At 40.5% G+C, this 27,648-nt stretch overlaps 1 protein-coding gene across 1 annotated transcript in view; it reads right to left on the reverse strand.

The window, feature by feature from the left end:
• The window catches only part of lrrc7 (leucine rich repeat containing 7), an 82,493-nt gene extending 56,219 nt beyond the window's left edge, over positions 1-26,274 (reverse strand). The window contains exon 1 of the mRNA XM_039601458.1: positions 25,882-26,274. Within this exon, the coding sequence (XP_039457392.1) occupies positions 25,882-25,942 (61 nt within the window). The 5' untranslated portion in view covers positions 25,943-26,274. The remainder of the gene's footprint in view (positions 1-25,881) is intronic.
• Positions 26,275-27,648: the final 1,374 nt, after the last annotated feature.

Raw genomic sequence — 27,648 nt, forward strand, 5'->3', positions numbered from 1 at the left:
TTAATACAGCAAGGTTAGGCTAGGGAGGTGTCTTTCTTTCACAGATGCAGACGAGGTCAGACGGGAGACAGAAGGACTGCCATTTCCCATAATTATTCTTGTTTTTGTTGTGGTATAAAACTATATTGCCAGCTTACAGAGCCATCCTTTTTGTGAAGCAGACCGCTGGTTCACATCGAGGTCCAGCGCGGTGTAACTAGTAATTTCAACTGCTGAAATGAATTCAATGTTTTAAAAGATAGTCGTTCTCCTGTACTTCCTTAAAGAAAGAAAATGGAAATCTTTAACATTTTATTTAATTTTAGGTGATGCATAATAGCTGACATGAGAGGCGCGTGGCAGGTGAAGGAGACGAGACAGGAGCTCTTTTAAACTTAGACCCTAAGTCTCGAGTACTTCGTTTGTGTGTTTGTTTGTTTGTTTGTTTACATTCTGAATGTGTGACATGCTTATTTTTATGTTAATGGCAACATCGACAAACAGGACTGATGTAGGATTTTTAAGACAGATGCCAATATCTGGTAATTTAAAAAATCCAATATTCTGATATAATTCCTAATTTTAGTTTTTTTTTTTAATATACAAAAACACAAAAAGATTTCCCTAAAATTTGTTACATTTATTTATTTATTTATTTGTTTACACACTGTGTTTGTCGTTCCAAACAGGTGCATTGCCAACAAGGAAACTGCAGAGTGCCCTCTTGTGGACGAATTATGCAACATCAACACACCACCATCTCTTCTTTACAGTTTTAAGATTTATTTACTGGCTATTATTAATTCAAAAAAAATATCAGTCTGCTAATACACTGATCAGTGGCTAAAAGGTCAGAATTACCTCTGGTTACCTCTGGAAGTTTTATAATACTCATAGGAATTAAAGTGTCACTTAATTTAGGACTTCAGTGTCTGTTTCTTAGAAGACTTGTCAGTGAATCTTCATCTTTCATAAGCGTAGACCAAACGGTGGTAATATTTATTGAAGATCACGAATAACAAGGTTTACTGAATTGTTAGTAGCTTTTTTTTGGAGATCACATTTAATTTAATTGTCTATTTTAGTTAGGTGCAGTGTGAAGGTTTCTTAAATTTCTGAAGTTGTGTTGTTGTGTGGGTTAGTTTTATTCCCGCCTCATATTTCCCTAGCTTTAGGTTGAATTATGTGAAAAAACAGATACAAATAAAAAATTTTACCTCACTTTTCCCCCAAACCAACCCCAGTTCTCACCGCTTCATTCCATCCCGTCGCTCCCATCCCTAGAAGGCCTTGCTGTCAGGGAAACATTTGTCTGTGCTCGAACAAATGGTTTGCATTTTTCTGAAGAGGACAAAGCCTCGAGGAATCACAACACGGTCTTGATGAATCACAGTCTGGGCGTTTTCACACTCGCAGCCAGTCCAATCTGCCTGCCACTGTGGCTCCAGGTGGCACGTCTGTAAAACCCAACGACCCTTGCATCACTCACACTAAAAATAACAATCAGCTGACACAACAAAGCGGAGAACAGCTGACAATTCACCTGCACCCGAAATGTGACAATCAATTATGCTCAGATGCATGAATGAACAAATATACAAATGCGCCAAATGAGTCAAAGCGCCGTTACCTAAACCACAGAGTGACCTGAAAAAGATGTTTATGACTCTCGCTGTGTACACAGAAAAACTTTAGGACGTGACTGCCTTCAGTGACAAGTACCCACAAATGACAGACTGAAAGTTAGACAGACAAACAGTGGGATTTATAAATAGTTTGCAATAAAGACAGATAAACAAGCAGCCAGACAGAAAAAGGCTGCGTGACAGGCAGTCAGGGAGAATCATGCTGTCAGACATGAACATATCCGAGCTACTGCAGGGATTCTATCATGTACACTGTTTTCATATGGCGGCTAATAGATCTTTTTATTAATTAGCTGCTCAACAGGAATGCTTGGAAATTTTAAAAAGTCAGCCAAGAATAGCACATGACTCTGTTAGTTTGGGGCAATATATGCGACGCATCCTGGCCTGCAGCAAACCCTGGTGACAACTATTGACGTTTTATCGACAGCGTCGGTGCAGAAGAGTGTGCTCGTGTTTTCACAGCCTTTTCTCTCATTTATTTCTCACATAAATTTGCTTCTGCAAGATTCCAAATAAATAAGTACATAAATTAAATAAAGGGAAGGCTTTAATGTTTTAAATCTGTACCTCAAAGGGTTGATGATTATGACTTCTCAAGAAGAATAAGTTTAAAAAAGAGCAGCAAAAAAAGGGCATAAATAGCATAAAAAAGGCATAAATAGCATAAAATTCTAATAACCAGTTTTCAAATGAAACCTTTAATTTATCAAGATCTGATGTGTCATTTAAGGGTTCCCTTCATTTTTGAGCTATATAAAAACAGCGCTCAAATTGGTAGGCTTAAGCATATGAAATACCTCATAACGAGTTTCATTATCATCTGTGGCTCACAAGGTAGAGACGATTGCCAAATAATCAAAGGGTCAGTGGGTTGATACTAAGCTCCCCAGTCCATATGCCAACGTGTGGCCGTGGGCAACTGAAAGTAGGGCTGGGCGATCAAACTATCAGAGATCATTACTGTGAAATACGTTTCTTCAATAGAAATATGGCTTCTATTATATCTTCTTTATATTTCTATTAAGACTTCATTGACAGACAACATGAAAGGCCAAATGATAATGACAATAGCACTACTGACTAATATTATGATATTTTTATTGATATTGACTGATATAAAAAAAATTACAGTGATAGACCTTTTTTTATCACCAAACCCTAGAAAGAGCTTAAAGGGAATGTGAGGGGTTTGTCAAAGGTAAATGTGGTTTGTTGTAAAACAGGCTTTGAGCACTAATTTATTGAAGGAAAATGATATTTAAGTAGCAGTCTATTTCTCATTAATATGGATAATATCTGGACATACAGTTCATGAACCTGTTTACTGGGCATTCTAGAAAAAACTGAGAAAAACTATGAACACTACTTCAAAAGTTGTCAGTCTTTTATAGCTCAAAATTCACAGGAAACTACAGCAAGATTTAAACTTAGCCAGGAAGTTGGTGTGTACAGTAACAAACAATCTGAAGAATAACTTTATCCATAGTGCTGTCCACAATTCGCATCCACAACGGTTACCATCATGGCTGCAAGGCGTTACAGAGGGAAGACCGGATGTTGCCAATGCTAGCTCAATGAAATAGAATACTTTGGGAATACTATGAACAAGAGAGCTCATCTTATGCACCAAAATCCTGAAATAGTGTTAGCCGAGCAAGCTTACATTAAATTTATTCGACCAAAAAACCATCCAACATTGGACACACTTGGTATCAAAAAGCTAATTGAGAGCACGCTAATGGATCAGTCAAATGATAAAAAATAGGACATCTGTGCTGGCTGCCTGTTAATTGCCTTGACTTGCCTTGAGGCGACTGTTGTTGTGATTTGGTGCTATATAAATAACATTGAATTGAATTGAATTGAATTGAATTGAACTACTGTCATTCTGCACCAGATTGCAATTTGCTGTGACCGATTGGTTGCAATCGCCTTCCGAACACTTGTGATCGGAAGGTGATCGCACAGGTCGTCTGAAAGGAGGCAACCTTTCTGCAAACAGTTGCAGTCTGACTTAACTGCAATCACTCTCACAGAAGGTTTGGAAATAATTGCTATTTTATTAATGAATGCAGACAGATTGTTGCCAGCACTCTGCCATCAGTATGAATGAGTCTGTCAGTGAGCACAATCCGAGGGAACTGGGTCCTAGCTGGTTGTTTTCTGGTAATATTCCTATAGAAAAGGTTTCAGAGCCCAAACGCAACAGATATGAGATTTTCACCGATTTACTTAATAGATGACAATCCACAACATTTCTCTGAGACAGGGAGATTCCATCATTTTTCACTATGCAACATAATAAAGATGATCAGCACCTACAAACTTACTAGTTGTAGGTGCTTATTAGTTACAAGAAAGTGGACTTCTCGTGTAAAGATCCAAAGTCAGACTTGAAAACAGCTTGTTGGAAAGTGCAAAGTGATAACCTGATCAACAGAAAGACAGCTGGCTGTTCTCAAACATTACCAGACCGACTTATTTGGTTTTTCATTTCAAGGCTTCGCTCGTCCAACTGTTCTTCAGTAGCATATATGTGAAGCTTACAGAGGAAAGGCTTCACATGAGCCTCTCCTCTCCTTCTGTCATCTCTCACTGTCTCTCCCTCTTTTCCAGGCCACTCTTTTCTTTTTTTTCCATCTCTTTTCTTCCAGAGTTGTGCTCAGTGGCCCAGTTCTTTCTGCCTGAGATGCCCCAGCGCATCTCCTCGCTCTATCTTCCTTTCATTCTCTCTGTGTCTCAGCGCTTTTCCTCAATCTGTCTCCGGGTTTAACTTTTTCTCTTTCTCCTCCTCCATCGCATCCTCTATCAAGAGACAAGCAGGGGAGCCATCTTAAAACCCAGGCACAGCACTTTTTCTTTCTTCTATACAGGAGCAGCTGGATCTAAAACCATTTTTAAATTCCAGAAGGCAATTCAATGGGAAGGCAAACTTATCATCCTGTGTTTGAGAAGTAAAAAACCTCCTCCTGTCTTCATTATGAAAAGAGGAAACCATCTGTGCTATTTTTCAAAATTAAAGTTTGTCTTTTCACATAAACCCAGTGCAGAACTTCGCCCCAGCACATGCCAGGTTGTGCTGAATATGATTACATTTTCCCAAAGATTTTGGATTTGTTTTGTATTTCACCATGACCTGTTTAGCATGTAAAAGCTACACTCTTAACACATTAAAAGCACTGAGGTTACCTTGACTGTGTACAGTCTTAAATAAAGACTTTGCAGCTCATTATGGCTGACCTACATATGTTCCGTTAACGGGACAAGTAAAAAAAATGATTAAAACCTCTAAATAAAAGCACAAATATTTTTATTTTAAACTATAAACTTAGAAGATTACCCACTTTGTCTTTTTTTTACTGACCGGCCAGGAACAGAATCACCTGTTCTCGGCCCAGACCACTGAGCAATCAACTTCCCACATGTGCGATTGTAAGGCAGTCCATTTTAGCATGTGCAACTCGTGCAGAATGGGAAATAGTCGTGCACACACTTCAATCCACACACACTGTTAGCATGGAACCTGTTCATTCTGAGTGAAGACACAAAGTTCACCAAGGTTAACCGTGGGGACACCAACACGAAAATGTTTGTGACAATAATCCAGAGCTCAGAGCCAACCACAAGCCAGCAGCCTCGGTATGAGCAAAGGACCAAAGCAGTTATGGAGACAAGTGAAAAAGAGAAAAGGATCAGTGTCCCGTTATTTTAAGTTATAAACACAGTGGAAAATGATGCAAGTACCTGACAGTTGTTTTAAAATAAAACTGATGCCTTTACTCGTTTTTAGTACATTCAAATATGTCAGGTAAGGGTGGGTGTGCAGCAACTCATTTTCAGTTAGTTATGGTTACCACTTTCCAGCAGTGCTTTATTTTCAGCTGTTTCAGTGAGAGAAAATCCTGTGACTTAGTGCAGTTTGGGAGAAAAATTGTAAAGTTTAATCATTTCTTTTAGTGTCTTTAATTGAAGAAGTAATGATTTTTGTTTGTATGTGCTGTCAGTTATAGTTCTGGGAAAGAAAAATGGAATCGGCAGGTTAGGCTTACAAACCCCCCCCCCCCTCAGAAATCGGCCAATAAAGCTGAAATCGGTGTAAGAGATGCTTCTTTTACCACTAATTAACTTCAACGCACAAAGCCCTGATGATCCATTACTCATTGGGTTTTGGGCTTCAGAGGGTTTAACAAGTCAAAGCTGGTCAGCACTAGATCAAAAATCGAGCCTGCAACTCTCTTTGTTACTTCAGCGCACATGTGATGGTCACTAGCTTGACCTTCTGCTTTTTTCTAACTGTGATAAATGGTTAAAGCACAAACTGACAAAAATAGCTGCTCTCACTCAACTTGTTTCAAGTGTTTCTCGATCTTATGTCATGTGCAAAAAAAGGATATGAAACATACACCACATACTTCTTGAGTGTGTGTGTATCTTTAGGATTGATAAGAAAAGTTAAACTAAGTTATGAACTGTTGATTTACTGTATACATTATGGACTTTTGGGCTGAAAACATGGACTCAGACTGCCAGTAGGAGTCTGTCTGTGTGTGTGTCTCTGTGTTATTTAGTTATTTATTAGAGGTCACCTTGCCATGCTGGTGTCCCAGCAACTCGTCCAATGCTCAGAGCCAGAAAGACAGAGGCACACACACACACACACACACACACACACACACACACACACACACACACACACACACACACACACACACACACACACACACACACACACACACACACACACACACAGACATATGGATGTCTATGATAACAGCGCCATGTCTTCAAAACTGTTGACCTAGAAGCTTGGAGCTATTCATAGATCATAGTTAGAACAGAGTGACACTTGTTACTCAAAGTTTCAGGGTAATTTTATTCTGCAGACTAAATAGGAACGCAAAATGCATCAGTTCAAGTAGAGTACAATCTGATCCACATCTCTTTACAGTGTCTATGATTTGGCCAGAATGGAGCTCTCAAAAGCAGTGATTTATTACAGGGGTTTACTTTTTTACATTTTGGAGTACATAGTTTGACTTTTTCAGACTTCTAAAATATTCAGACAATCTGAGAAGGTCTATAAAACAGCAACTTTGCAAACATGTGCAAACTGGACCACAGTGCTGGCATGTCATCGTGTAAAAGGCGGTTACGGCATGTTACGACAACCAGCTGAACGTGTACACATGTAGAGACTCAGAGAAAGAATCACCCACTTTAAACTCATACCTATAACCACTTGGGAAATAGAAGTCTAATATTCACTCTTCTTTTTGTTTGCCCTCTGGTCTCCACCAATGCCTAACAGAGTTATCTGACTGTTAAGCAGGTAACACGCACCACTTTATCGACCTGCTCACTAGCACGCCGTGGGTTTATCAGAATCATTTTCTTTCTAATGCAGCTGCCTGGTGAGAATGGTAATGATGCAGAAAAATAGTTGAGAGTGAACCAGAACAATAGAGTCACTGGCCCTAAAAATAAAGCAGTGAGCTGAGAGATGCTCAATAAAAAATTCCAACTATTCAACAGTGTTATTGTTCCTCGATTACATTGCTGAGCCCCAACGTGTGACGAGGTTTCCACTTTTGTCTCCCTGCTATGTGATGAATACAGATCCAACAGTCCCGACTGCAAGAGAACAGTTCACCTTCACCTGAAAAAGTCTCCATGAACACACTGTGAGACCTGCTGCTATCTGGAATAACCTCTCCATCTTTCTGTCATCCCTCCCTCTTTCTCGCTCTCTCTCACTCTGGCCGGGAGTCAGTCTCTCTTTTTTACTGCCAGCTGATAGCTGTGCATGACTGTCTGGATCTCTATTCATGCGTTCACTCCATCTATCACCTGCTGCTGCCTCTGTCACTCCTCTATCCTCCCCTCATCTTGTTTTCCTCTCCTCTCTAGATGAAAAAGAAAGATAAGACGCCACGGCTTTTTCATCTGCGCGTTGGTATCTTCCAGTTTACACGCTTATTCTTTCAGCAGCGAGATCTGCTTTACTATTTCCCTCAAGGTCACACTAATGCTGATGCATACTGTGACCTGCAGGGTTCAAACCTGCGAGCGTCTCTTTCCCCGAACCCTGCCCGCATTTGCAGGGTTTGCTCATCCTGCATGACAGCTTCCATTTGCATAAACACCCTTTAGTAAGTTTTATCCCTAAAGCTTTCCTTAACAGTCCATGGAAATTGCACATTGAGCTGTTGCTATGGTAACTGGGGACTCAATTGCCCAAAATTACCATAAAACACTAATTACAAAAACCATGGCTAAGAGCACCATTTTGACAAGCTTTATGCAACACTGCTGAGCTAGTCCCTCAGGTGGGGAAAATGAACTGGGAAAGGAAGTTAGAACATGTCAAACATACTGAAATAATTCTTTGAACGTGCTGCATCTGAGTGTAGGTGTGAAGTATGTCAGGTAAAAAGCTGTTGAGTGCTTCTAAGACTGTGGAAAATATAGAAACACCCACAGTAACGCCACCCAACTAGAGTAATCAAACTCTGCTGGCCACTGGAAACAGTCCAGATGTAGGGCACTGGCACATTGACTCTATCCGACAAATCTTTGCCACCACTTGATTCATTTCAACTAATGTCTCTCTTCTACATGTGTAAAAGATTTATGCAATACAATTTTATGCATACCTTACTTTATGCAATCAATGTCAGCATGCTTTGGAGACATTCACAACTACTGAAATTGGAAAACATCCCATTGAATTTGTTTCACAAAGTATTTACACATTTCATCTGCCAGAAATACATCAAGGAAAACATTTCAGTGCCGCTTAAACTTCCTCGGAGACGACTAAAACAACATAAACAGCATAAAATGACAAATCCAAACCTCTTTTATAATAACTCTGGTTCTGAATTTGCTGGTAAAGATACACAGACAAAAAGTGAAACAAAACACAGCCAAAATGAAGCAATCAAATAAGCACATCGACATATTCTGGAGCACTGTATTACTGCATTTGATGAATGGAAACAGTGCCACGTTTCCAGTTATTGTACGTAACACTTAGCTTATGTCAAGGTGATAAATGGGATGTTGGCATCCCCCCCTCCAAAAAAACCCAAAAAAACAACTTCATATATAAGGTTTAAATTACACACTACAAATAAACTCAACAACACATCTGTTCAACTGCACGTTTCTGCAAATATCTAACCACTCGATCACAACTGACCTGCTGTTCAAACTGAGCATCAGAATAGGGGAGAAAGGTGATTTCAGTGCGTTTGAACGTAGCATGGTTGTTTGTGGGGCAGACTGGCTGGTCTGAGTATTTCAGAAATTGTTTATTTGCTGGGAATTTTCCCACACAAGGATCTCTAAAATTTGTTGGGAATGATGTGAAAAAGTGAAAATATCCAGTAGGTAAAAACGCCTTGTTGACGATAGAAGTCTGAGAGGAAAGGGCAGCCTGACAGGAAGTCAGCAGCATATCTGAACACAAAACAAAAAAGCGGGCCAGAACGATCCGGAACAGCACTCTGGCACCTTCACTCAATGATTAATTAAATCTGATAGGCAGGTTAATGCATGTTACTACTGAATGAGTTCATTTTTCATGTGCTGCAGCCTGGTATTGTTTCCAGAGACGGCATGCTTAGTAATAAGGAAAAATAATGTGACTTCCCAAAGGCTGCTTCCAGCTCCAACACATCTCTTTTTCCTTCTCATTTCCTTCTTGCTACACAGATTAATGTTTTTTAAGCGCCAGACAATTTTCAAATGCAGCTTTTCAAACAACTCACAAATATCATCAAACGCACAAACTTTTTCTGTGCAGTTTGTCCCTGTATTACATAGTAACAAAAACCCTCAATGTGAAACACTGAGAGGTGGTGAAAGCTGTAAGACAAAGAGGGCAGAAGCAGAAGAAATTTGACAAATTTTTGATTTTATATGTAATGTCCTGATTCATTTTAGTTTTCATGTGCTGCTGGATTACGTTTTTTGTGAAACACCTACCAAAACAAACTGAAGTGCACTATTTTTGTGTATTTCAAACTTAGCATGAATATACCAGTTAGTTTAGTGCAGGCTACACTGCACAGTTTGTAGTATTGTGATACAGTTTGCAGTGATGAACCATACTGGACTGGTTACATCAAGGGTCGCATCAAGGGTAGCGGACATAAATTTATATTTGAGGTGCTGATTTCATTAACTCTCTAAATTCTACCGTTTATACCCTTAGAAATCATACATACAGCTGGTGAAACATCTGCTTATATTATGTTCACTTGAGTAAATCCACAAAGAGCAGTGATATCAGAGTAGTAGTAGTGTTGATGCTCACAAAAGAAATTATTCTGTGACTTATTTCTAAGGATTCAGGCTCAAGGATCAAGGATTCAGTGCACCGATCTTCTCATGACTACTTCCAGCAGGGTAACATGCCATGTCACAAACCTAAAATCATCTCAAAAGTTTAAGTTCACGGTATTCAAAAGGACATGCAGCTAACCATGTCCATGTCAACATGGACGAACTAAAAATCTCTGGGGAAAGTTTCAGGCACCTTCTTGAATCTACGCCTCAAAGAATTAAGGCAGTCCTCAAGGCAAAAGAGAGTCTACCTAATAAAGTGTCTGACTGAGGGTATGTAGTGCTTTAGCACAGCCTGTTGCACAGCAGAATAAATGCAGACACCTTCTCTGTCTGGACAGAAAGAGACAAGAGGAGAACAGTGAGAGCGGGAAGCAAGCTCTGTGAGAACACGCTGATGTTAAGCCCACGAGTCACGACACAAAGTTGCTGCAGAAAACGTTTTAACGCGGTGCCGCTGCTGTGGCGATGTGAGCATCACAAGGCAAATTCAGGCCAGACAGTCAAGGTCGAGGCGCTTCACTCCCACGTACGCGCGCCCATCAAACCTCACCGTCACGATTCGCAGAGCTCGGAAAGCACATTCGCACAAATAATGCATTACTGTTGTAGAGCAGCGTTTCATAAATAAACTAAGGAGGAGTGAAGCGACACTTTTTGTTGCTGCAGTATTTTTTTTTTTACTTTAACTCGAAGCATTCACACTTAAGTTGTTTGTGGATAATAAAAGGAATGACACGTCACTGCCAGAAACACACTCTGTGTTTGTTCGTTACTCCCCACCCTTTCATATATCTAATGCATCAGGATCAGAAGGCCGGACGATTAAAGGAAATAACACGTCCACATATTTCTGCGCAAACATATAAAGTAATTGTAAGCACTATTTATTCATGAAAAAGTTTCATTTCAAGTCATCATTTTTATGTTGCTTTGTAAATCTTGGCAGACACTGTGCAGATTTGGCTCAAATTTTACTCCTGAATTGATTGCGTCTGCTGCTGGGTCGGATGTTGTTTCCTGTGCAGTTTGGGGGGCAGTCAGCTGGATAGCTGGCATGTGGGAAATTTTGACTTTCCTGCAGTTTGAGCTGTTTTAATGTCTTGTTTCCCATATGGTGCTCCTTATGGATGCTTTGTGCTGTTTTTAAAGCCTGTCCTGTCACCATATGAGAGGCAGCAAGAGATCCTGTCACCATCTAAAATCTTTGCTCTGAATGTAATTAGAACGAAGAGTACAAAGTAATAAAGAGCTGAAATCCTGCTGAAATTGTTATAAAGCAAACCTATAGACCCCACAAGAAGTCTGGGAGCTCCTGTGAGCCACATGTCCTTATGTAATCTGTGCTATACAGAGATAAAGAGACAGTCAACATGAGGAGAGAGAGAATAAAGGAAGAAATCTATGTAGTGAACACCCAAGAGTAGTTTTTACCCCTCAGCTGTAAAAGGCTGATGGGGTGTTGTTGTCACACTGCCGGGGGGGCAGGTGGCGTGGATACCCAATAACTCGAGATCGAGACGACCTAGGAGATGAACTGCATCTACTAAATCTCTTAGACAAGTTCAAATCTCAATGACCTCGACCTCAAGGTCAAATTTAGAGGTCAAGTTTTCTGAAAATATTGTGATGTAGGTAGGATTTTGAAATTGATACCATAGGTGTATCTACTCGGAGGCTACAGGGCAGCGCTGGCATCCTCTAGTATTTTTATATATACAGTACGAGGACCCTGAATGACTTTTTCAGCCCAGCCCCCAACCTAAATTCAGTTTTAACCCTATTGCCTTAAAACTACATCTGGAAGTTTCACCTGAAGTTTCAAGTTCTCTGATGAGAACACTTTAACATACAGATAGACCAAAGCCTGCTGCCATGTTACATCAGTGCTGTATGTGTCCCCACCCGTGCTGATCCCTCTTCGTGTGCTTTGTAGCCAATATGATTACCATCTTGGCTACAAAGCACACTGAGAAGTGTACAGCATTCCACACGCTGCTTTATTAACCATTATGAGTACACCATTGTTGAGCTTATAGTGCAGCGTATGTAGATGCGTCACTGTAAATGCACTCATGCACAGGTTTATGTATGGAGCACGACCGCCAAAAACGTCCAGCAGCCACTCGGCAACTGGTCGAGGAACACACATTTCTCTCTTTGCAAAGGGTGGTTGCCAGATGGTGGCTGAGAGATCTCTACGCTTGTGTGACTGGGGCCTTGATAATAAGGACCGCACCGGCATCTTAACGAACCTTGGCAATGTTTGTTTTATAAAGGGCTGCAGCTGACCCGCAATGTCACAAGACAGCACATTTGCCTGGTAAATGTTTGCGTGGACTTGTAAGTCACATTAGAAGGGGCAGGAAAGCTAATGCTAGCTGTTGCTCAACGTGAGTGGCTCTTGTGTTGTGCAGCACATGATGACCAGCTCAGTGTGGCTGCTTGCTCTCCCCATGATAAAGCCCATGATGCCATAAAACTCCAAAATGTCAACATTTGCCACGCTTGACTCCTCGAGCAGTTTACACAGCAGATCTGTACAGCGTTTCAGACAAAACTCAAAAACTCAATTCTAATTGAGCGATCAGTCCTTTGATCAACCGCTCGAGATCAATCGAGGATAAATGCCATCACTGCAGTCGTTTTAATAGTGAAAATGGTCAATGTGAAAGATTTTCTGAAGAGGAAATCAAATGGTGATGTGACGCGAAAATTCACAGTCAGCAGTTCCCTCTCTCTCTATCACACACATACACTGATACACACACATAAGATTTATATAATCGCACGGATGGCTAAATTGCTGGTAAAGTGCAGTCTCCCCTCAGTCACGTGGAGTGGAGCGGTCTATTAACATTCTCCACATATCAGTGCGTACAGTGACTCTGAGGACATTGTTCAAATGTAAAGAATAATTGCTGTCAAACAAAACAACTGTACCACACTTCATCTGGGAGATGGGCTCATTAATGGGCAAAACTGTTAAATAATGAGTTTTTAAAATACAGCTTGCTAAGAGAAAATAAGGCAGTGATTTCTGCAATAATGATACTGCAGTAATTAATGTCAGGCATGCTTGTGTGTTTGTAATTAAAAAAAGAGGTGTTTTGCTGATAATGTTTACATGCAAAGCTAGAGAGAAATCCCGCGTCCACTCCAAGATAAAAAAAATTAAAACTGCTTTAAAACAATCAAATACAATTTGGAGAAAAATGTGTACAGTGGTCAGTGTGTTTACATAACTGTGATTTCAAAGTCCTTTCTGCTAGTGTATAAAGTGCATATCTAATCTATTGCATTGCAAACTGGAAAACTTGTACTTTTAATTCAGTACATTTATATTCCAAGTTTCTAAACAGTTTGCGATTCAGAGTTATGATGCAAAATATAATCAAGAAACAATGATCTGAGCTCCTGCTGAGTTTCTAAGTTTGCTCACGTGCAAAGAAACAAAGAATCTCTCACTTTTATGATAGCTTCATTTTAATAGATAGAGACAGAAAACCCAGAATAAAAACACATAACATAAAAGTTATGAATTGATTTGCATGTCATTGAGTGAAATAAGTATGGAATTATGGATTGGATCAACTGGTCTCTGAATGCAATTGACACCCCTTTCTCAACGAGAAGTTTGGGCTTGGGTGAGCCTGAGTGGTGAAGATATCTACCTATTCGGAACCATGGTAACAGGGTTCTGGCTGATCGGAGCTGGCTTGGCCCTGACTTATCGAAGAATTAAGAAAGCGGAACCGGCTGTTCAAACCCCCACAAGGCTGCCCGCTGGGATTGGAACGATGGGAGAGGCGTGAGTTTCTCAAAATGGGCTCATTGAGTCAGCACGGATAAGATCTTGGAGAGGCTACGGCTGCTGTAAATACTCAGAACAAGATCTCTGACTGCAGACTGGATACATCTTGGAAGGGCTAGCCCGGAATAACATCTCTGGGCGCAAAATTGGATGACATCTCGGGGAGGCACACTGCCGTGAGTTCTCAGACATTGGCTCCTTGAGCACAAGAAGTGACAACATCACAGAACGCAAGTATGGCGAAGCTCGTGGCTCTCCAACAGGAGACTGAGAGACCAGTGTTGGACTGTAGAACTGCTTTGAAATTCATATGAGCTGTTCGCACTAAAGTAAAAAAATAACATCACTTATGCGGATACCCGTTTGGCGCCAGCTGCAAGGCTGGAGCTGAACAAAACACCCTGATAACGACTGTGTTTAGTCTGTTCCTTCCCATTCATGCAAGGCCACCTGGGTTGGCTGGAAGACTGTTTACTTAGCCTGGCAGGGCGAAGGACACTGTCTCAGCTGAACTCTGGACACGCACACACATACATATACTGATACTGATAAGCACTCACCGACGCATCACCCTCCCTAACCCGGATCCAACGCCACCTCCAACGCTTACCTCCCCTCTGATGTGGACATCGGGTCAGTTGGAGGCGCAGTCGAAGATTGCAGCGGTCCCAGATCAGATGTACACACCGGAACTCTTTCCCATGTTGCTTGTCTGTGTTTATTGTGCTATGGTGTGTTGATATCTGTGCATTCCTGTATTATCCTTTTGTGTTACACATTTCGATGTTTTTTTCCTCGCTACCTAGCCTGACCTGTCTCCCCAATGTGATGTTTGTGTATTGTATGTATGGTCGGCAAGGTCTGTCATCTCGGTTGCGGGCAAAAGACCTGCAACTGACAAATAAAGGCTATCTATCTCTCTCTCTCTCTATTTGATCCTCTAAAACTCAGCCGCCATTCTTGCTCTCACAGATTGGCCTTGTGCCCATGGAGCACATAGATTACAATCAGTCAGTCAACCAATCAATCACTCAATCAATCAGTTACAGGTACTTATAAACTTAACTCATTATGTGTATGAAGGACGGCTGTTCACAGAATCAATTTCGTCCATTCCATCCTCTGGACCACCATGGGCAAAACCAGAGAGCTGTCATCAAAGACAAGACTGTAGATGTGCACGAGGCTGGAATGGGCTACACAACCATCAGCAAGACGCTTGGTGAGAATATGACAACTGTTGGTGCATACCTCATGGGTACGATCGTGAGAAAGGTGGTAGATCAAAACTACATGGGAGGAGCCTGTTAATGATCTGAAGGCCGTTGGGACCACAGTCACCAAGATCATTGATAACACACTACGTTGTAATGGGCAGCACCAGCACCAATCTTGCAGCACCAGCAATGTCCCTCTACCTAAGGAGGCACATTTTAAGGCCTGCCTGAAGTTTTCCATGTAAAGTGTTGTGGTCACATAAAGCCATATTTGAGCTCTTTGGCATCAACTTGACCCGCCATATTTGGAGGAATAGAAATGCTGAGTATGATCCAAACAACACCAATCCCAACAGTTAAGCACGGAGGTGGAAACATTATGCTTTGGGACTGTGTCCTGTTTTTTAAGGGTAACAAGATGACTTCACCACTTCACAGCACTGAGGGACCCATGGACAGGGTCATGTACTGTAAAATTCTGGATAGGAACTTCCTTCTCTCAGCCAGAACCCTAAAGATGAGTCATGGGGTCTTCGAGAATGACAGTGACCCAGAACATACCATTTATGTAATGTGGTTTTTTCTGGATTTTTGGCTGATATTCTGTTGCCATTAAAATAAAACTACCATAAAAATTAGAGACTATTCATATCTTTGTAAATGAGCAAACTGAGCATGAGATCAAATAATTAGATATACATTTACCAGCAGCAACATCAAAGTGCGATATTATTGTATAAAGAATTAATAGTAATAATAATCCAATATGTATATTGGTCTAACGTAGAGTAAACTACCGCATGCTAGTATTTCTACAATCTAATCAGACTACTTCATCCGCTGCTGCAGAAATAACCAACATTGTATTTTATTATCCTTCTGACGCTTGTGGCTGTAAAGCATTTTAGAACTCATCAATGAATATACGGTGGAAAAACCTTCCTCTCAGTCTTAAAGGAAGTGGCATCAAGCTAAGGCACCACTTCAGCATCTGATCCTTGTACATATGATTTGTAGTGTAAATGTGGCCAGAGAGCTATACCATCAATTACAGTGAAACCAACATAACAAAAGTTGCTCTTGAACACATTTTATATATTAAACTTCAGGGATTCCTTTTATTCTTTGATTGTCAACACAGAAAAATAAACCTTTTTGAGTACTGACGGCTTTGCCAAATCCTTATTTCTGAGCGCTCCTCTCCAAAAACTCTTCTATTCCTCCAGTTCCTCTATTACCTTATATGCGAACGAACATTGAGTCAATCCAACATATACCGCTCTGCTATTCATGAATGCACCTAACCTGTAGCTCAAAATAGTCCCCAGAGAGTAGAATTTGCTAAATACTGGTGTGAAATAGAACTGGGACTAGATCTAAAATGAAAAAGAAAAACGTCAGTTGCCTCCTAAATATACAAACATGGAGAGGTGGTGGTTACAGAGAAACAGCTGTCCTATGGAAATGATGAAATGCCTAAGTGCGCCAAACGCAAGCGAACACCGAGACAAGCCATCTCTCAGTCTCTTCCTGTCTGATAGCCATGACAGCTGAGCTGAGACAGACAGAGCGGGACAGCAGACAGATGCTGACGACTTAGAGAGATTACTCCATCGCCCGTCCATCCTCCTTCCTGCCCATTTGTCTGTCTGCACTCTGTTCTGCTGCTTTCCAAAACTTTCTCCGGAGACTTTTTCACAAATTGTTTTCCAATTACGCCGGAGTAATGCAGACAGTTAAAGATGCTACTACCTCTAATTACAAAATAATTGCAGTTATGGATTTTCCACCGTACCCGTGTCAGATTGTGTAATGCTTTTATTTTCATCTTGGCTGTCCTTATTTTGGCTAAACAGAAACGCGGTCTATTAAAACCAGGACCAAACCGACAAACCAATACTCGCTCATTCACCCAACCTGCTTCCATCATCTTCAACTATTCTTCCCTAATTTAGTCTCTTGTACTCAGGTGGGTGGCCTACCAGCTGTTTTCGAATAAATTTGGACTTTTTAACAAAACAAGAAAAAGTTTGTGATTTTATATTTTTCAGTGACCTAATTTGTCAGACCTAGTACTGAGAGACTGAACAGCGGACTGGGAGTTAGAATAAGCCAGCTACTATTAATTTAAGGTAATGATGTATGACCAGAGAGAGATACTGGAGGTCATAAAAGGAAGCGACTCAAAGGATCCCAAATAGAAATCTAGGAGAGAATTCTGAAATGCTAAAGAAGGCAGCTGTCCTGCTGCTGCCCCCGAAGAGGCAATTAAACAGGAAACATCGTAGCCATTAATTCAGTCAGGCTGACATTTCCTGTATTCATAAGGTGAAATAGTATGGCGCTTCTTAAGTGCCCTCGTGGGAGGAGCAGAACTGGTACTGGACTGAACAAAGCCACAATGTTATAAATTGTGTGCATTCATAGCAGAAGGATTTGAATCTTTTCTCGTTTTTTCTGGCACTTTTTAAAAAAGCACTTTTTAAATCACATTTGACTGGTGATTTTACACCAGTTTTGTATCCGTGTGACTGTGGAAATGAATGTTGATGCTCTCATCTGAGCTAAACATCCAATTTAGAAAAAATAAAATCCAGTTTTTCAGCCATGCTACTGCTGTTTTATCAGCAAAGGAAGTTCACAAGCTCTGCAGATCTTGGTAAAGGAGAGCCTCTCCTGCTTTCTAACGTGGAAAACATGAGAGGGTCTGCAAAGTGTTTGGGTTGCAATTCTGTGCTGGTGCTTAATGAGCGTTAACTTTAACATATTTTCCAGTGACCAAACACTATATACTATACAGACCACTCGTGTTTAGTTAAGACCAAGAAAATCAGTCCAAAGCTGACTACAGATTCTCAGCTTTTAGTACTGCTAGTTACACTGCTGCCAATAAGGATTTTAACATTTTCCATTACAAGTTACTGATGGATTTTACCTCAGTTTAAAATTGTATTTTTCACATCAAGTTATAGATTCACATAAAATCTTGTCATATCTTTATCTTCTAAAGGTGTGTAAATTTGAGGAACTCATAAAAAAAGCTGTTTTACTATGAAGGCATTTCCCATCATCAACATGGAGTAAAATAAAACTGCACACACACAAACACAGGTACACACACAAACACAGCAGGTTGTACAAAGTGACATACTGGTCAAGTGTGAAAGACTTCCACACTTCTATTATCCACGCGCACACACACTGTGCGTACTGTAACGTGTGAATCAGCTTGCTGCCGGCCTGCCAGGTTGTTTAGCAACTGCACGGTTACCTATGGTGGGGTTTTTGTGCCTGTTCATTTCCACTCAATACTCCACTACCATTGTGTCCTCATCTAAAAAGCCGTTCCTTGTTTTTGTAGAACTGTGCTGTGGCACCTGTGTGCCTGCACCACTCCACCACTGTCCTACTTTCCGCACCCGTGAAAAGATCCATTATCTCAGAACAGACTTCTTGCCCTGACTTCCTCTTTGTCAATGACAGGTCATCTTCTTTAGTGTTCTTGTAGCTGTCACATTAGATCAGGGGAGACTACGGTTGTGACAAAGAAATACCAGAAGCTCCTCGACCTGCCCTGTCAGTGTTTCCCAAAAAAGATGCTGCCTGGTGCACCGCAGCTGTGGATCTTAAAGTGAAGCCCGAGGACACGTATGACACTGCTACAACAGGCATTCTTCAGTTTGGAATATTATTTCAGCAGCCACGGAGGCTTAATAATAAGGACAATTACAGCAGGGGATCTGGTCGTGCTTCCTGTAACATGCTTGCGCAGCACAGCAGAAATAACACAGTGTGTGTCCGATTTGTTGTGTACTACTTAGTTTGAAACACTGGATACTTTCTAGCAATGCATTTGCCAAACTAGCAACTGACCGTGAAGACACAGCTTGACTCTGCTCAATTCAAACTCTGTTCCTGTTGCAACAGCTGAGTTAGAGTAGCTCTGCTCTGTAGCTCTGACATGTATAAAACAACTTATACGGCAGTCTACCTGTGTTAGTACAAGACAACATATTGATAATTCACCTCATATTAGATGACACAATCAGTTATTTGGTGTATAGTCTGAAATTTATTGTAAAAAATAAAAAAAGCTTCCTTTGCAAATGTCAGGTTTTATCTACACAACAGTCAAAATCCAAATATATTCAATTAATTAAAAAAATAAATTGTTGCATTTAAGAAGCTTGAACCAGGATAAATATTTTCAAGGAATTGTTTTGGTCAATTCTTTAGTGTTCAGTTTTTTTTTTAAAACTAATGAAGAGGAACTCCAGTAGGAAAAAAAATACTAATGTTAACAGCAAATGTAATGTCCCTGTTATACTGTGAAGAAGCCACAATCTCTAACTCGAGCCAAATTATTATGTCACCCTCAAGAGAACAATGTGAATGATGCAACCATGGCAACACTGCCACGGAGACTGGAGAAGGGACAGAACGGATGCTCCCTGAACAAATCTGTACTCACATTTCTTTTTAAAAAACAACCTGAAATCACATTAAACCAGAGAAATGAACAACACGAGTGAGATAAATTTATCCTCTGTGAGACCAGTTTGGAACAGTCTCATACAGCCTGTGTGAACCTACAGTACAGTACGTGCCGTGACGAAGAGGATAATGTTTCTGTCTCTTCCTCCTCCCTCCCCTTTCTACTCTACTCCTTGCTCTGCTCCTCTGAGCTCCTCTAAAATCCTGCAAGGGTTTCCTAGTATAACCTAATATGGTTTTAAGGAGCACAGAAAAAATGGTCTCGTTTGTCTTTTAGGCTTACACATGGCTGCTTAAGCCACATGCCATCCAAAAATCTTACATGAACACTTTCCTGTGCAAGTGAGTCACAGAAAAAAAAGATACAAATGTTTTCTTATACTTGTTAAAACATTCAATTTCTTGACCAGGGTTGAATTGAGTTGCCCAGTTTTAGACTCTGGTTTTTTCTTGATTAAATTTACCCAAACCTTGTTGTCAGTACTTTTAGGTAGGAAATATTTTCCTTCAAACAAACTACACCTGTCAAACGTAAGAAGTGCAAGTACGCTAGCTCAGCCAAAGGGGATGCTATTAATGTTTCCAACATGCTACACCATCACGGGCATACTCTCGTCATGGACACATGGATGGTTCCTTCTGCAGGGCGAAATGTTGGCGAGTTTTATTATTAAATAACCAGGTAAAGCTTTTTGGGAAGAGACATTGTTGCTGTGCTTTCAAAATGTATTTACTTATTTTTGAAGCTTTGATCAACACAAAGCAAGTGTCATGTCATGCTCCATTAAATGAAAGTTAGGCAACTTCCACCATCTTGGCACACTGAAACCAAACTTAATGTGTGAGCGGCAACTCTTACTGTGAAGTCTTTCTGACTCTGACAGAAAATTACAAAATGGATTTTATTATTTACTATAACACAAAACAAGTCACTGAGCCCTTACACTTATCACAAAAGTATTTACTGAGGTCAGATGCAAGGGCTGACTTGCCATACATTTCTATAGGACCCAAAGGCTTTTTGCAATCACAGCTGTCAGTCGCTGGTAGCATTTAAAAAGAGCGCTGGTGTAAGTCTCGTCTAAGCTGGCTTCACTTTTCAGACACAGAATGTATCTTGTATACTGGCTATAGGTATCAAGCAAATTATCTGCTAGAGCCTGACCGATTTAGGATTTTTAAGGCCGATACTGATACAGTCTGATATTTGGTGATTTAAAACTCTGGTATTTCTGTATATGTTTTGTTTCGGACACACAAAACGTAAGCATTTCCCTGACATTTATTATATGGAGTTCTTTATTTTCTTGTTTACACTCAGTCGGGCTGTTTGGATCAGCTGGTTGTCCTGTTTGTGGCATTCCAAATACATGTTGCCAACAGGGAAGTTCTAGAGTGCCCCTTTTTCACTTTTTGACCGTTATTAATTCATACACATAGATCAGCAAATAATTAATCAGATGGTATCGACCTGCCAATAAATCGATTGGCTCCATTAGCCACCTTAGCAGCTAGGCTAAAGTTAACTAACATAACTCAGAAGGGTAGCCAGTTTTATCTAACAAAGCCTCTCTGAGCTTCAGGAAGTTGGCTATCAGGTAAAGCTGCGGCTGACATAAGCAGGGCATTAGATACATGGTGGTATTGCTTTGTTTTTAGAAGATATTAGAGCTGGGCGATATGACCCAAAATTCATATCTCGATATTTTTTAGCTGGATGGCGATATAAGATATATATCTCGATATTTTTTTAAAGCCATAAAGTAAGAACAAAAAGAGTTCTTAGTCAAAGCTGTGTCCCAGATGTCACACAGGCACTTTTATTAACATACAGCATAGATGTACATGAAAAAAACTGCTCAAAAATAAATTATGAGCATTTATTAAATAATAATGCTCCATAAATAAAACTATGTTGTTTTGTGCATAACAAAGAGCTCACAATTGTGCAGTCAAAATGTAAACTAAAAGACGCTGAGCATAATAACAAAGACAGATTTCACAGCTGCTCTGTTCCCAACTTCTACTGTGTGACTGACAGCCTGGAGTTTGAAATCCGCTTCGTAAACATGTCTCCGAACAGGTGCCATTTATGGTCCTTATACACACACAATACGGTAATATTACGTTGAAGCACAGTACGTATTACTCCGCGAGGCTCCTCGGTAGCCATAATGCTCCGACAATCCATCATGCGGTGCAGCTCCGTAGCTTACCAAAGTCGTACTAAAACATTTTTTGACAGATTGCTGAGCGCTGTGTATCACATAAAATCGGTTCGCGGACATCAAGCACAACCAGAATTTATACAAAAGGCGCGCAGTCAACTTTTGAGAGAATGAAAGGATTCTAGGCTGTGCAGCCCCTCTGGGCTGCATGGCGTTAGCGTGGTTAGCTCGTTAGCGTGGTTAGCTCATTAACACGTTGAAGCCTTAAAGCCCCACGCACGGGGCGATGTGCAGTAACTCATTAACGGAGATTTGCCGTGTCCATCTTGTCGCTGCCTGCAGGTGAAGCGATGGGGGAGGAGGGGGAGTTGTGTTCAGTTAAGGAGAGGCGAGGTCGAGTAACGTTGTGTAAAGACAAAAGTGGACGAAAGAGAGGCAAACTTGTGGCTCCACAACTATAATTATAACGTAACATAGACTATATCGATATAAAGGATATTGTCACATCTTATATCTCGTATAAAAATATATCGATATTTTTAAAAAACTCGATATATCGCCCAGCCCTAGAAGATATTTTATCTTCTAGCTAATATTAGCTAATGCTAGCATCACTGCTAACACAGATGAACTGGAAACTACCTTACAAAGCAAAATAAAGTCTTAAGTGGATAACAGTGGATTTGTGCTGTGTAGTTAAGTTGCAGCTAGATAGATGAACCTGCTATCTTGCTTGTATCTTGCTTGCTAATCTTAGCACTAGAAAAATTATATCTCATTTCAATGGCTATCTTGGCAAATATCCTCCACCACCCAATGTATATTGTAATACAATGATACTGTTAGATCTATATCAAACAGTAATGCTTTAGCCGCCTGTAAATAATTTAATGGAACAAAGTAAAAATGTACAACAAAGATTTCCTTTCAACAATACTAGCAAACATGTGTGCTCAGCCAGCTAGCCATAATATGATTGTTTATGAAATTACCTTAATAAATATATTAAGAATATAGTTCGAGGTTAATCTTGCTAATTAAGCTCTGATAATTATTGCAACTCTATTATAGACCATCTACCCATCGATCCAACCATCCATGGATAGCAGTACGGCTTTTACATTTAGCCACTGCCTTGACATATCATTCATATTTTGGCAACCACATGACCATTTTCTCTGCTTTAAACTAGCCTCTCAATGCTTTTCAGTGGTATCACTACATCTGAAAACACCAGTATATCGCAATCAGAGCATTACAGTCTTCATCATCATCATCCTTCATGATATCACAATTCATCCTCATCGTCGTAGCACACACTGCAGATGTACTGGTATCTCTGTCCCCCTTCCCTCACTGGGTCTCTCTCCCTTGGCCCATCACCATGACGATGGGAGCCGGTTCCATGGATACAGTCACTAGGCAACCAGCAGCATCATCATCATCAGCAGCAGCAGCAGCAGCAGCAAGGAACAGCAGTGTCCTGTCAGAGCTAAAGTGGAGCAGCAGTAGAAGACTGAGCCACTCATCCTTCTTTATCTGTATGCAAGTTTGCTCTTTGAAGAGGAAATGTTAATGCATTTATCATTTCTTAGATCTGAGGCCTCGGTACTAGGCATGCTTAATTTAGACTGACAAAATGAGTACATCTATAGATGGGTTTAAATGTAAGTAATACGGAAAACTGATGATGACAAGATTGCAGTTACCTGAATATTATTACTTCCACCACCACTAAGTGCTCAGATGTAAAAACCTTCTGTCTTTAGAATTTCTCAGAAACGGGAACCACCAAATGCCAAAGACAAGGGATTAAGTACCAACCATAAAGTACATTAATAAATAATTAGGGTTTTCAGTATAAATGAGATGGCTATTTATTACGACAACTGACAGATTATTCTTTGGCTCAGCTGTAACAGACAGCCATAAAAACACAGATTTGCCTAAGCAATAGTCTAAAAACCAAAAAGCTGTTTCCATAAGATGATGAAAAGCAGCACATTCTCACACTGAGAAGTTGGAATTTGATAATGTTTGGCCTGTTTACTTGAAAATATTACTCTAAAGAACCAAGCCATAATCAAAAGATCCACTGATTAAGCTGCTGACTATTGACCATCTTGCATTGGCATCACACCGTGCATTCTTAAAATAATCATTACCCACGGGTCAAACTAAAACCATCTTTGAACTTGATTTTCATGGCTGCTGCTTACTTGTAAACTATCACGACGGCATCTTGCAGGGTTATGACACCAATTCTTGAAAAAGACTCACAAGGTAAAAACAATATCGACCAAGCTGTCGCAGCTGCTAAATACTGGACTAATCTAGCTGTTGCTAACAGCTGGCAGATCATCATTCAAAGGAGAAAACAAATTCCACAAAGAGGGAAACAGTGAAAACTGCTCTAAGTGTTCTGTTATCTATTCATGAGATAATTTAGGAAATGTGTGAGCAGCAATGTGCACTTAAAGCAAAGATTCAAATGCAAAAAGGGGTTATACACGTGATTACCAGAGATTCATCAATGTGTGAGTTTTATTATAACAGATCAACTGATGTGAACTACTTTATGAAGTGTTTGCAAGGTCAGTTTTTTGTTATTATTTGAAAAAAAATATCAGTTTTACAACCATCTGTCAGTAACTGAGTCCTGTGAATTGTTCCCTTGAAAATTATTGATCAGTCCAGTGGTTTGTGTTCAAAAGTCTCAGTGAACGTTTTGTTTGAAAAGTAATCTTCAACATACAGGTGTTAAATACAATCCATGGCTATAAAGTATTTGATTAGATTCCATTACTGGTACACATTTCTACCAGGCAATCTCTCAAAAATCACTTTATAGTCCTTAAAAAAATCTACATGGTATTCTATATCTCATGTATCCTGAAGATGTGGCAGATCACTCTCCATGTCTGGAGAATTACACATGCAGCATATAAGCTGTTGTGATCAGTGTGCCCAAAGAAAGAAACCAGCGCTGAACACATAATAGTCTTTTTTTGCAAAATGACACCAAACTGAGCAGCGACTTCAAAGCCCTGTCGAAAAAGAGTGTATAAATAGAACCATCTTAGGAGCAACAAAGACAGAGGAGCTTTAAAATATGATGCAGTCGAGATTGGAATTAAATATTCTCTTTGATTTTAAAAGGGAAAAAGGGCCCTTTTTGTTGGTTTACAGCCCTGTAAGTCACATACATACACACACAGAAGAGACATGGACAACAAATTAGAGCTTGTATCTGTAAAAATTATGATCCAGTTAATAAAAAGCCATAACCTTCTACAGGTGCATAACTGCAGCCATAAACCATTTAGGCAGATGGTTAATAAGCCTTTGTCATTACAGGCTCATAACAAGCATGACAAACCGATACAGCTAAATAATGGTGCAGATAGTCTAATAAGCACAGCATACCTCAAGGTGGTGGATTTAACAGGTGTGAATGTGGTGCATTATATGAAAGCATGACGTTATAGTGGCAGCAGGGCTGGGGGCTACATGTCAAGACAAGAGGGTATGTGACACTGCATCATATGTTATCCCCCCCCACACACCCCCACCTCTCCCTGATCCTGCAGTCATGGTTGTTTCATTAGCTCATCTCGGAGCTTCAAAGGCCCTGGGTGGGGGGTGTCTATGAAAAGATGAAGGGGCTTAATTTGTGCCTACATTTAAGCGCCAAATTATTAAATACGGTGTACAGTGCCACTGTTCAGATGCTCAGTAGCAAAGCTCACCAAATTCTGAAAAATGCCATTCAAGTTGTCACGTGATGTCAGCCCAAGATAAATGTATGGTCATGACAAAACATGAGGGAAAACCATCAAATGTCCCTCCTGTGGACATTTACAGGATATTTTAACATTTATTTAAGTTATTTCTTTTTTCTTTTTTTTATCCAGTGAGATCAGACTTCAGCTGCAGTCTTTCCTAACCCCAGATTAATGTGGTTATTCATTTAGGGAACTCCATCATTAGCACAGACTTAACATGAAATGGGCTACGGCAGCAGGTATGTGTCTTTCACTGTCGCCTTACGTTGTAAAGTAGAGTAGTTATCCATCTGGCAGGCTACTGGTGACGGATCCGGTTAAGAAAGAAAAAGAAAAATCACTCAGCTCGCCCCTTTGGAAACCGCAGCACCGGACGGGATCAGTCTACCGGGACAAACCGAACCGGTGTGAAACCAGGACAGGTACCCGCGCTATCAGCCGCATCTTTAGTGCCCCCGAATCCAGAAGACGGAGGAGATGAGCGCATCAACCGGGGCAGTGTGATTCATCTCAGGGTCAGGTTTAAATCCAAGTCGGTTACACGCGCGCAGACTACACACTGCTTTCAGTCACATCCCCTTCGGTCCATTTAGAAAATAAGAAGCAGGCGCGCAATGTCACAATACCAAACGATTCCGTGACCAACGGAGGGGAGCGGCGTGCTTCTCCTTCTTCTTCTCCGGTACCGTAAAGCACGCTGCAGAAAAAACACATTCAGCACGAGCGTCCCCTCCCATACGTCCCTCGTAGAGCGAGAGAGAAAGAGAGAGGGGGGGAGGAAAGATAGATGAAGATGGAACGAGGACGCGTGGATGTGCGCGCCTGTGTGCGGTAATCGCGCACGGGTGAGAGTTTGTGAGAGCAAGGAGGAGAAGTCGTCTTTTATCTCATTGTGCAGGTGCGCGTGCACGTGAAGTCGAGCTTGTCTCTGAGACTGTTGCCATGCTGCCTCCATCTTTTCCTATGAGATTTTTTTTCTACTTTAGTGAGCAAAAATAGCCCGGTTTCGATTAGAGATAATATTCAATGAAAAGGTTTATTTTAAACAAACGCCACGCTCTTATAAGGCAATGTCTGTTAACGGATGATATGATGTAATAATGTCTTATTAACTATTAATAAATTATCTTTTAACCCTATAGTTCCGCTACAAGTCATTTTGAACCAATTATGAGTTGCCACGTTGTTAAAAAATTCTTATTAACTCTTATTAACTTAATTATAAAGGTCCTCCAAATAAGCCTGGACTAAAATCCACCAATCACCAACTTGTAGTATTTATAACTGGATTTGATGGCATATTAGAGAATGATAAACCAATTAAGCCCTTTAGTGAAGTTAATATGAACAGACTGTAGTAATCCATCAGTCCTTATATTTATAAATGACTTGCTATCTGCTGTGCGTTATACTGCAACTATTTGCATTCCAAACAAGCATCTCTTTTTCTTTAAATTACATATGACAAGTCACCAGGATTATCAGTATCTGACCCCACCCTGCTAAAAACACACAAATCTTTGGCCTCTGTGATAAATGTGTCCCTCCTCCTCCTGAACATAATTTTAGCATCCAAAGTGAAATCTGACTGTGAAAGGCAAAGGTGCCACGTTGTCATTGAATCTTAACCTAGTCTTGCTTGCTCGTTATTTAATTTCACAGCACAACTGTTGGTAATGATGACTCCACACTCACTGGCCTTTAGTGGCACGACACAAGACACACAAACATCAAAGACTAGCCACACATGTGATGCAGTGGTGGAAGCAGCCGGGGACCCTGCTGGCATTGTGGAGGACATGATGGATGCTAAGTGAGCAGCCTTACCCAGAGCTCAGTGTGGTGCAAACTGCTGCTTACATTCAGTAGTCATCTGAGTCGGCTGCTGTTTTGAGGCTTCTAAGTCTAATCAGTTCATTCACAGGCAGCACGAGCCAATTCAATACTATTTGTTTATTTCAATATCACTCAGCAGAGCTTAAATCCACTTTACAGAAAGGCCCACTTTCTTCAGTCTTGGCAACACAAGTGCAAACAGGTTGGCAGTGAAGTAATAGCTAAACTTCCTGTACGTACGCCTGTGTCTCAGCTCAGAGTTTCACTCTGAAGTGTAATCTGTTGCCTGCAGTTTTACACCTCAGCTGCACGTTTCATGCGACTTAGCAAAGATGAGCATCGTCATTTTCCAAAATC

The sequence above is a fragment of the Oreochromis aureus genome, linkage group 17 (genome assembly GCF_013358895.1).
Source record: "Oreochromis aureus strain Israel breed Guangdong linkage group 17, ZZ_aureus, whole genome shotgun sequence".
Classification (NCBI taxonomy): domain Eukaryota; kingdom Metazoa; phylum Chordata; class Actinopteri; order Cichliformes; family Cichlidae; genus Oreochromis; species Oreochromis aureus.